The 12002-nt window shown below is 43.4% G+C and overlaps 1 protein-coding gene across 6 annotated transcripts in view; it reads left to right on the forward strand.

The window, feature by feature from the left end:
* Positions 1-12002, forward strand: part of LOC133497795 (polycystin-1-like protein 2) — a 57592-nt gene that overhangs the window by 19359 nt on the left and 26231 nt on the right. For 2 of the 6 annotated variants that reach the window (XR_009794107.1, XM_061813968.1), the window contains exons 23-37: positions 266-456; positions 544-774; positions 2867-2968; positions 3047-3225; positions 5122-5268; positions 5358-5557; positions 5658-5884; positions 6431-6644; positions 6751-7226; positions 8158-8254; positions 8343-8483; positions 8574-8759; positions 10152-10482; positions 10571-10704; positions 10778-10905. Coding sequence is in view for 3 of the 6 variants with exons in the window: in XM_061813968.1 (XP_061669952.1) it covers positions 266-456; positions 544-774; positions 2867-2968; positions 3047-3225; positions 5122-5268; positions 5358-5557; positions 5658-5884; positions 6431-6644; positions 6751-7226; positions 8158-8254; positions 8343-8483; positions 8574-8759; positions 10152-10482; positions 10571-10704; positions 10778-10905 (2984 nt within the window). In the remaining 3 variants the exon portion in view is untranslated. Of the gene's footprint in view, positions 1-265; positions 457-543; positions 775-2866; positions 2969-3046; positions 3226-5121; positions 5269-5357; positions 5558-5657; positions 5885-6430; positions 6645-6750; positions 7227-8157; positions 8255-8342; positions 8484-8573; positions 8760-9008; positions 9753-9840; positions 9929-10151; positions 10483-10570; positions 10705-10777; positions 10906-12002 lie in introns of those variants that run through there. The other 4 variants (XR_009794108.1, XR_009794109.1, XM_061813969.1 and 1 more) reach the window with 4 other exon arrangements.

The raw sequence follows: 12002 nt of genomic DNA on the forward strand, positions 1-12002 counted from the left end.
AATTTTTCATACCCCAATGTTATCATCCCCAGTCGGGATCCCCTACGTCGCTATCACGTCAAAAGTATAAAGTAGTAGTGGAAATAGTAGAGATTTTATTCATGTGGAAATCTTCGAGATACATGCTTTCAATGGAAGATTTGCATGTATTCTAATTTTGCCATTAATTTAACATTTTCTCCACATTGTCATATTCATTTTTTTGGTACAGTAGGTTGGCTGCCGCTCACTGGATGTGTGTTGTATCTCATGTCGTTATCCACAGACGAAAAATATACCTGGGTCCTCACTCCTAAAGAAAGAGGAGCAGAAGCTGGCGTTCACTTTCTCGTCCTGAAGCCCAAAGTCGAACCAGGTGTCAAATCTGTTAACGCCACAGTCAGTATTGTAACCATTGCGGCCCAGTGCAAGTACTGGGATGAAGAAGATTCGTCTTGGAGTGAACAGGGCTGCAGGGTAAGCGTGAACGCTTTTGTTGCATCTTCGTAAGGTGACTTTTCAAAAACATCACCCGCGGCTGTTTTTTGTATGTTCTTTCAACAGGTGGGCCCACTCACCACCCCTTTGCTCACTCAGTGTCTGTGCAACCACTTAACTTTCTTTGGCAGCTCTTTCTTTGTCATGCCAAACGTCGTGGATGTGACACGCACCGCAGAGCTTTTTGCCACTTTCTTTAATAATCCCGTGGTTGTGTGCTTCGTGGGGGCCATTTTCTGTGCTTATCTTCTGGTGGTTGTATGGGCGCGCAGAAAAGACATCCAGGACTCAGCTAAGGTAAAACCTCACCCTAAACAATAATCATAAAATGCATATTTTTTCAGACATTCCTCATTTAAAACTCACAATTGCCTTTTGCATTTTTTTTTCAAGTATGCACACATTTTAAAATGTTTGCAACATGTTCCAAAAACGATGGGACAGGGATATGTTTACCACTGTGTTACATCGCCTTTCCTTATAACAACCCGGAATAAGCGTTTGCGAAATGAGAACACAAATTGTTGCACTGCTGTAGGTGGAATTTTTTCCCATTCTTGCTTGATGTACAACTTCCGTTGTTCAACTGTCTGGGGTCTCTGTTGTCATATTTTCCGCTTCTTAATGCACCACACATTTTTAATGGCGACAGGTCTGGACTGCTGGTAGGCCATTCTTGTCAACACACTCTTCTACTACAAAGCCAGGTTGTTGTAACACATGCACAATTTGACTTGGCATTGTCTGACTGAAATAACCAGAAACGTCCCTGAAAAAGACATTCATTTCCGTATTTTCCGCGCTATAAGTCACACGTAAGAGCCTTTAATTTTCTCAAAAGCTGACGGTGCGCCTTATAATCAGCTGCGCCTTATATATGGATCGATATTGAGCCTTTAGTGCAGGCCATCTAATGGATGCATAACTTAACTCCAGCCTCTACTTTACCGTCTATTCTATGCGCTTTATAATGTAGTGGGCCTTATATATGAAAAACTTTTTAAAATAGGCCAGTCACTAGAGGTGCGCCTTATAATGCGGTGCGCCTTATAGTGCGGAAAATACGGTACATGGCACCAAATGTTGCTCCAAAACCTGTATGTGACGTTTAGCATTAATGGTGTCTTCATAGACTAACAGTAACACACCCCAAATACCAATTGTTTTCCTCTTGGCCCAAGGACACGACATCCATCATCCCAAAAAATTTTAAATATGTACTCATCAGACCACAGCACACTTTTCCACTTTGCCTCAGTCAGTCTCAGATGAGCTCGGCGCCAGAGAAGCCAGCAGCCTTTCTGGGTGTTGTTCATATACTGCATAACTTTCGCCTTCCGTCTTTGAGTTTTAACTCGTTTCTGATGTGTAAATTTAGTGATGAACTGTCAACTGACAACGGTTTCCCAAAGTGTAGTGCATATAGCAATACGCTTTACACAGTGATGCCAGTTTTTAATGCAGTACCCCCTGAAGGATCAACCATCATGGGCATTCAGTGTTGGTTCTTGGCCTTGCAATTATTTTTCCAGATTCCCAAAATTGTTTGATGAGCTAATGGACTGAAATGATTAAATCCCTTAAATCCTTGCAATTGTATATTGAGAAATATTTTTCTTAAACTTATAAGACTATTTGATCATGACACATTTGTTAAAAAAATGGTGTACCTTAACCTATCCTTGCTTGTCAAAACTGAGTCTCTCGGGATGCTACTTTTATAACCAATCATGACACTTGCCTGTTTTCATTTAACCTGTTGACCTGTGAAGTTTTCCAACCAGGTGTTTTTAAGCATTGCTCAACTTTCCCTTTTGTCTTTTGTTACCCCAGTTGCTTTTTGGATTATGTTAGGGGCATCAACATTAAATACAGTACCTTGTGTTTGTAGCATATTCCATTTGCATATAGGTTAAAAAGAATTTGCAAATTATTGTATTCTGTTTTTGTTTATATTTTACATAGCGTGACAACTTTATTGGAATTGGGCTTTGTACAATACATACCGTAATTCCGGGCCTACAGAGCGCACCTGGTTATAGGCCTCGGTACACAGAAAGCGTTTAATGCTAATTAGTTTAATGCCGCACTAGCTTAAACTCTTTCTGTGTACTGAGGCTTATAACCAGGTGCGCTAATGCTAACGCCGCGCTAACACTAGCGCCGCATCACCACATAAACCGCAGGGTTGAAACTGTGTGAAAAAAGTCACGGCTTGTTGGCCGGAATTTACGGTACATTTTTTGAGTCCATTATACAGTATTAGATATTTTAATATATGTTTATATCTTTCCAGATCTGTACAGTATATGTTTACTACAAAATTTTGAAATGAGTTCTTCCTTCATCATGTAAAATACATTGTAATATTGTACATATTAATTTGAAGGTCAAAATAACCCTGCTTGAAGATAATGACCCACTGGCAGAGTACTGCTACATGCTGACAATCGGCACCGGGCATCGCCATGGTGCATCCACCTCCTCACAGGTTAGTCACATAATCTTGTCCTTGAAAATTGGTGTGTTGCCAGGATTTGTGTCTCCTAAGAAAAATGTCCAATTCTAGGTGACGCTGACGCTGCTGGGGACAGAAGGAGAAAGTGAACCCCACCACCTGAGTGATCGAGAAAAACCTCTGTTTGAAAGGGGCGGGGAAGATATGTTTCTCTTGACCACACACTTTTCCCTTGGAGAGCTGCGGAGCATTAGGCTGTGGCACGACAACTCGGGCACACACCCTGCATGGTACAGGATTCAAATGAAGACGGTAAAGTCAGTAGTGCGGCGTGCATTTGCTACTCTGACCTTCAGCGGGGACTCACCCGACATAGTCACAGCTCCTAAGATCACCGATGGCACGTCTCAGTCGAAGAAACCGTCAGTACTGTACAAAACTGCAACGACTGTTCTATGTACAGTACGTCATCTGTAGCGGTTCGGAATCGATATCAAATGACATTACAGAATATAAAATATTAAAATACATCATATTATATAGTATAATAACTCTTAATGTGGCAAAGGTAGTCATGCCTGCCCTGCTCTGACTAACGAAACGGAGGATGGAAAAGAACTGACATTATTGAAGGCCTGTTAGCTGGTCCGATAAAATTGATTTAAAATCTGATTGGTTACAGGAATCAACCGATTGCTAACATAGTTTTGGTTAAATTGCTCAGCGGTACATATTCTGAAAGCTCAGGTTTGGTCAAATTAATGATACAACATAGAGGCTGAAATCAGACAAAAGTATTATAACTATCGTTCCGGTCGCCATAGTAACCAAATTTCCAGTCTCTGTGGGCAAAATTCGGGACATAACACCGGAGGTTGATCTTTAAATTGCCAAAACATTTGCGACAACAGTCTTGGTGCAGGTGAATGTGAGGGGTGGAGGAGGAGGAGTGAAGCTCCAGGGAGAAGAGATTGCGAGGGTGGATGACTTCAAATACTTGGGGTCAACAATACAGAGCAATGCAGAGTGTGGTAAGGAAGTGAAGAAACGGCTCCAAAAGGGGTGGAACAGTTGGCGGAAGGTGTCTGGTGTTCTATGCGACAGAAGAGTCTCCGCAAGGATGAAGGGCAAAGTTTACAAAACAGTGGTGAGGCTGGCCATGATGTACAGATTAGAGACGGTGGCAATGAAGAAACAACATGAAGCAGAACTGGAGGTAGCAGAAATGAAGATGCTGAGGTTCTCGCTTGGAGTGAGCAGGTTGGATAGGATTAGAAGTGAGCTCATTAGAGGGACAGCCAAAATTGGATGTTTTGGAGACAAGGTTCGAGAGAGCAGACTTCGATGGTTTGGACATGTTCAGAGGCGAGAGAGTGAGTATACTGGTAGAAGGGTGCTGAGGATGGAGATGGCTGGCAAAAGAGCGAGAGGAAGACCAAAGAAAAGGTTGATGGATGATGTGAGGGAGGACATGAGGACTGTGGGTGTTAGAGAAGAAGATGCACGAGATAAGCTTCGATGGAAAAAGATGACACGCTGCGGCGACCCCTAACGGGACAAGCCGAAAGGAAATGAAGAAGAAGACGAAGTCTTGCAGATGAGAAACCTATTCAGTCAGTAAAACGAGGTGAGCAATAGCTCACAGTACATAATAGAGCATAACATTACTTGGAGGTGGTCTGTAGTTTGACGGGAAGCATATTTATTTCCCATCTCACATTCACTGCTGACTACTCTTCTAAAGTCAAGCCAAGCCATTGTTTAACCATGTGTGTGGCAAAACACACTGCCTTTGAGTCTTCGCCCTACAGCCCATCATGGATACATGATACGCTGTGAGAAAACCCAACAGAACATGAATGCATGGAAAAAAATACCCAAAATCCCATGCTGCTCTACGTTTTGGGCAAATGGGGCTGGCATGGTCCCAAGGAACATAGTTGAAACATAGCCTAGTGTCCAGATACACTACTGGAAGCAATGTACCTAATAGAAATGCAATACAATTAAGAGGATACACTGTTGGGGATAAAGTACACGGAATCTCAGAGAACAAACATTAAAATCTCGGGTTGTAAATGTAGGTCAGGGGTTCTGGTCGTGTCTAAGCCAGCGGAGAAAGATTTGCTGGTTCTGATGGCTGATTTGAAAAGTGATGAACTTAAGAATATGAATCCAACATTCAGGTATGTCAATAAAGTAATGGTGCAAGATCTGGAGACTGGTCAGAAGTGGCATTTTCTCTGCAATTCCTGGCTTGCTGTCGACGTGGGGGAGTGCACTCTCGACAAGGTCTTCCCAGTGGCCACTGAAGAGGATCTGAAGAGATTTAGGTAGGACAAACCTAGAGTCTGATCATCCTACATCATCCACAAAGAAACTGGTTCCAAGTTATTTGCATTATGATGTTTTGCCCTTCTAGCAATCTGTTCTTCATGAAGACAGCTAAGGATTTCCGTGACGGACACATCTGGTTCTCGGTCATCAGTCGACCTCCATGCAGCACCTTCACTCGTGTACAGCGAGTGTCCTGCTGCTTTTCCTTGTTGCTCTGCACTATGTTGACCAGCATCATGTTTTGGGGCATCCCTTCGGATCCCTCAGAACAGACCATGGACCTGGGTATGATCTGATTGCACACGTCATTTAGTAGTTGCGAGGATTTTCATGGCTAATGTTTCAACGGGTTTCTTGCTAATACCGCCGTTGTATATGTTTCTAGGTCACATCGAATTCACCTGGCAACAGGTCATGATTGGTATTCAAAGTTCGATCATCATGTTTCCCATCAATCTCCTCATTGTGAGCATCTTCAGAAACACCCGTCCTCGGGAAAAAGCTCAGAAATCTGAAAAGACCAAGCAGGGGAAGACAGTTCGAGTATCTCCCTCGCAAACCTCTTCCCCCCAGAAGGAGCAGAAGGACATCACGCCAGACACAGTGCTGAAGGTGACAAAACATTTCACATCAATCAACAAGAAAAAAGGTTCTTTTTTTTTTACTTTTTAAAGATAATGTGGTGTTTGGAAATGTATGGTATGAACGTGTAAGAATACTTGGAAGGATGTTCCCTCTATCCTCAGTAGTTATGAAATTTAGACACTGCTCGAATAATTGCCTTTTGGGTCGCATCAGCAGGGCACACAGAATTGTTAAATGTTAAAAAGTAAAAAGGTACTCATCTAAACCACAAAACCAAACAATTCATGACGTCTCTGTCTGACTCAGAGGATTGGGAAAAATCACAGGTGATCATGATGTTCTGTCGATGCTACGTTTTTTTTTTTTTGCCTGTAGCTTTATCTGCTGATCTGATGAGTCACTCCACTTCTTGGTACCAATACAAACAAAGTGTAGCAGTGAAAAGTTTAAAGTTAAATTTGGTATTTAGTTAAACGTGCTGCGTGTTTACAGAGATAAAAATCCATACATGCCCCATATGAGAACTGTTTGTCAAGAATGGTTGCTTTCTCACCTTAATGGTTTCTCCATCAGGACATAAAAAGGATAGCCCAGTCACTATCAAAGGCCATGAAGAGTCCCCTCCCTCATTTGGCCATTCGACCTGGTCAACAGACCGATATCAACACTCTTTTGTCTCTGGTGGAAGACATCATAAGGCAGCAAAACCAAACCTCCTCTGACTTCTACACTGATACTGCCAAAAGAGAACGCTCAATCCTCAGTCTAGGGGCAGTCGATCTTCAAGGTAATCTACAATACTTTATGTGATGATCCATTTGCTATCTTCTGAAAATATAGTCATGATGGTAGTACATGATAACACCCTTCATTACAAAATTCCAAATGTGCAGAAAAGAGTGTTTGGGGCAGTCCAGAGAAGACCTCGGATGGGGTTCAGAAGAAGAGCAGCAACAACAGCAGGTATTTGTACAGGCAGCTGCGTCATGTCGAGAAGAAGCTGGGTTTTCTGGGATCGTCTCGATTTTCAAACCCAGACATCTACAACAAAGCCATGCAGCAAGTTCAGGGGATGAAGAACCTGCTCGAGTTTCACCTGCCGTCACACAGCCTAGACGGAGAACAGTCAGAGCGTAGTCCCAGTCCAGAAGACGGCGTCCACAAGGGCCTTGCCAAGAAATGTTGCCAAACTGGGCTGCCATGGTGGTTTGTCTTCGTTGGCTGGATATTGGTGATAGCAACCAGCGGTGTGTCCGGATACTTTACCATGATGTATGGGCTAACCTACGGGAAAGATCGTTCTATAAGCTGGTTGATCTCCATGGTGGTGTCCTTCTTTGAAAGTTTGTTCATCACACAACCGCTTAAGGTGAGGACAGTACAATGCATTCCCACATCTTTTACTGATTTGTACAGATGAAAGCAAGGTCCTTAAATGTTCGTAAAATTAAATACAATCATAAAACGTTATGATAAATACTGTAGAGAGTTCTTGATTCTCCAAGTAACTCAACACACAACGTCTAAACCGCTGTCAACAAAATTGAGTCCACCTCTAAGTCTTAATGTCCAAATAGGGCCCAACAAGTGTCAATGTTTTATGTGTCTTTTACGGTATACTGTACTCACAAAAGTAGCATCGCCCAGTCTTGAAAAATAATGAGATATATTAGATATTGACACTGGCGGCACGGTAGATCAGCTGGAAAGCGTTGGTCTCACAGTTCTGAGATCCCGGGTTCAATCCCGGACCCGCCTGTGTGGAGTTTGCATGTTCTCCCCAGGCCTGCGTAGGTTTCCTCCGGGCACTCCGGTTTCCTTGCAGATCCCAAAAACACGCGACATTTATTGGACACTCTAAATTGCCCCTAGGTGTGATTGTGAGTGCAGCTGTTTGTCTCGATGTGCTCTGTGATTGGCTGGCAACCAGTTCAGGATGTACCCTGCCTCATGCCCGTTGTCAGCTGGGATAGGCTCCAGCACTCCCGTGACCCTCATGAGGATAAGCAGCTAAGAAAATGGATGCATGGATGGATATTGACACTTCGAGCCAAATATGAACATCTTCACTTGGGAGTGTAATCACTTTTTTGCCACTGGGTTGGACTGTAATGGCAATGTGTTGATTTATTTTGAGGGCCCAGTGAATTGACACTTTTACACGTGTTGTACACTAACTAGAGTGCAGCAAAGTGTCATTTCCTCAGCGTTGTGCCATGAAAAGACATCCTTCAGGATTTCCAAAAATGTCACGGGTATGCTCCCTTTTTTGAGGTAACACAAGCAAATATCTGTCATAGGTTCTTGGCTTCGCTGCTTTCTTCGCCCTTGTTCTGAAAAAGGTAGATCAGGAGGAATACGGAGAGCCTCAGATCGACGAGAGCCTCAAGAATTCTGGTACCTTCTCGTTGCATCCGATTTGTGCTGTACCGTTTTGTGCAAATGCAAAAGACACAGAAGCACATGATTTTAATGTGATGCTCAGATGATCCAGACGGGGTGCGAGCAGCACGGAGAGACAGCACGTGCAGTTTCTACCAGCCACCGCCTCCAACAGACATTGAGAAAATGAGAAGCAACATGATTAAAGAGCAGAAAGTTGTTGCTCTCATTCGGGAGATTCTTGGTAGGACTCCTCACGACTTTGCTTTTTTCATTAATATATAAAAACATTGCTATACAAGATGCCAATATAAGATATTTGCTTGTCATGCAGCCTACATGGGGTTTATGTGGATGCTGCTCCTGGTGGCATATGGTCAGAGGGATCCCAATGCCTATTTCCTGACCCAGCATATCCGACAGAGCTTTAGCAAAGGCATCTCCGACACGATGAGTATTCAAGACGTGTTCACCTGGGCAAACACAACCCTGCTGAGCAACTTGTTTGGAGAACATCCAGGTGAAGTTAGTATGTTCTTACCCATGTGACGAAACTGAGAGTAAGACGTCATCCTTTACATCATTTTTACCGTAAAAAAGTAGTTGATTGTTCTCGTTCTTTTCCTTTCGGCTTGTCCCGTTAGGGGTCGCCACAGCGTGTCATCTTTTTCCATCTTAGCCTATCTCGTGCATCTTCTTCTCTAAAACCCAACTCTCCTCATGTCCTCCCTCACAACATCCATCAATCTTTTCTTTGGTCTCCTTCTAGCTCTTTTGCCTGGCAGCTCCATCCTCAGCACCATTCTACCAATATACTCACTCTATCCCCTCTGAACATGTCCAATGGCGGAAAAGTGTGTGAGTCCCCATTTTTAGGAACAAAGGTGATTTTCACAGCTGTGGAAACTACAGAGGAATAAAGATGCTGTGGCACACAATGAAGTTATGGGAAAGAGTAGTGGAGGCTTGACTCAGGGCTGAAGTAAGTATCTGCGGGCAACAGTATGGTTTCATGACTAGAAGGAGTACCACAGATGCATTGTTTGCCTTGAGGAGGTTCGTGGAAAAGTACAGAGAAGGTCAGGAGGAGCTACATTGTGTCTTTGTGGCTCTAGAGAAAGCCTATGACAGAGTACCAAGAGCGGAACTGTGGTACTGCATGCGTAAGTCTGGTGTGGCGTAGAAATATGTTAGAATAGTACAAGACATGTATGAGGGCAGCAGAACAGCAGTGATGTGTGCCGTTGGTGTGTCAGAAGAATTTAAGGTGGAGGTGGGACTGCATCAGGGATCCGCCCTGAGTCCCCTTGAGTTCATGTTTAACTGTCTCTGAGCTTTTTTGCGCAACTTAATGATTTTCCTAACAAAATTCACAAAGATGTATGACTCGACCAGTACATTTCTAAGGATCTAGTGTGTTGCCTTTTTGTGACTCTTCTGGTCTCCCTATATCTCTTTTGCAATCTACTAATGACTTTCCAAGATCAGTGGTCTTTTTCTTTTAAAAACATCATTTTTGAAGCCTCATAATGGCGATATACTGTCTCGTGACACCAATATGTGTGCAGCATTATGAGAAGAACTTTTTCACTATTAATCAGAAAATTTATTGCCTGATTCATGGATCAAACAACTCTTGGGACTGGCCCATTCAGCTGAATTTGGAGAACAGAAGGCTGTGCAAAAAAAGTAAGATGAACACAAGAAACAGTTCAAATGGTTAGCAAAGGTAAATTTATGTTCACTTGTATAAATGTACTTCATTTAGGTTGATTCTAAAATGGACCCTAATAGTTTGTAAATAGTGTATGCCATTCAAGACTACAAAGGGAAAATTTCTGAAAAAAGAAATGGAAAAAAATATTGGTAACACTAACAGCAACTGTGGGTTTGTCCATGTGGCCGCTCACAGGCTTCATCACAGACGGAAACTCAAAGCTGGTGGGGAACGCTCGTCTGCGCCAGCTGAGGGTACAGAAAAACTCGTGTCACGTGGCACGTCGCATGCAACAAGCCCTGCGTGACTGCCATGCGCTGTACTCATGGGACTCAGAGGACATGGGCTCCTACGGTCCAGGCTGGAATCACTCTGAGGCCCATAATACATCGCAGAACCTTCCCGGTCCCTGGAAGTACCAGTCCCAGGGAAAACTGAGGGCATACCCCGTCTGGGGAAGCATGATGCTCTACAGGGGCGGAGGCTTCGTGGTGGATCTTGGACCAAGTTTAGAAAACTCCAGCAGGTTGTTATGAATGTCTATTTTTTTACATGTCTAAAGTCATTACCAATGATTGCATAATAGTTGTAAATCAACTCTGTTCTCCTTGCAGATCGCTCCAGTACCTTTACGAAAACCGTTGGTTTGATGCCTACACCCAAGCAATATTTGTTGAATTCACCGTGTACAACGCCAACGTCAACCTCTTCTGCATTGTCACACTCATGCTGGAGACCACAGCCATAGGTAAAAGTGTCCACCATCCGTTACGAGAAATGAACACTTCAACCACTCACGTTTTTCACGTCTTTAATATCAGGGGCTTTTCAGTTCCGGAGCGAGCTCCAAAATGTTCGTCTGTACCAATCGACTGGGGGCCTGCACATCTTTGTCATGGCCTCTGAAGCAATCTACTTCCTCTTCATTCTTTATTATATGTGTGTTCAAGTATGTATCGTTTCATCCTTTCTCAATAGCTTTGTGTTCATAATGCAATGGTAACTTGACTCGGTAATTGTGCTAGCTTGAATGGCGACACCCTTAGATTCCGCCGCCCGTTTGCTGCTGAAAAATTTGGCCGATTCCAAAGAGCCATTGCACGATCACAAAAAAACAGGGGTGTACATTTGAATGTGAATAAAGGACCATGGAGCTGATGCTAAATCGGATTTATGCAACTATGTGATAAGGCCAATCCAGTGCTGGAGTCAGACCACCTAACGACCCGCCTGCGTGGGTTTCCTCCGGGCACTTCTGTTTCCTCCCACATCCCACAAACGTGCAACATTAATTGGACACTCTAAATTGCCCCTAGGCGTGGTTGTGAGTGCGTCTGTTTGTCTCCATGTGCCCTGCAATTGCCTGGCAACCAGTACTCCGCCCACCTCCTGCCCGTTGACAGCTGGGATAGGCTCTGGCACTCCAGCGACCCTTGTGAGGATAAGCGGCAAAGAAAATGGATGGATGGATATGTCACCCTGTTAAAAATGTAATAGCAAGCTAACTATTTTACGTTCTCAAAGTAATATAACTAGTTACATTTATTTGCTCATTTGGAGCAGGACTTAAAGCCCTTTCAATATTTGTCATTAAAAAAAAAAAAAAAAAATCAAACAGGCCTACAGAATATTAAATTAAGCTAACAGATGCCACAGTTTGTTTTTTGTGTGGTGTGAGGGGCTTGGAATGTCCATCCATCTGTTTTCTTTTCCGCTTATCCTCACAAGGGTGGCGGGGAGTGCTGGTGCCTATCCCAGCTGTAAATCAGCAGGAGGCGGGGTACTCCCTGAACTGGTTGCCAGCCAATCACAGGGGACATAGAGACAAACAGCCACACTCACAATCACACTTAGGGGCAATTTAAAGTGTCCAATTAATGTCGCATGTTTTGGATTGAACCCGGACCTCAGAACTGTGAGGCCAACGCTTTACCAGTTGATCCACTGTGCCGCAGCTTGGAATGTATCCATGTAATTTCAATTAGTTTCAATCATGAAAATGTATTTGATATTGTAAATTGGGTATTAATAATAATTAACAAGAAG

This window comes from Syngnathoides biaculeatus, chromosome 3 (genome assembly GCF_019802595.1).
Source record: "Syngnathoides biaculeatus isolate LvHL_M chromosome 3, ASM1980259v1, whole genome shotgun sequence".
NCBI lineage: Eukaryota > Metazoa > Chordata > Actinopteri > Syngnathiformes > Syngnathidae > Syngnathoides > Syngnathoides biaculeatus.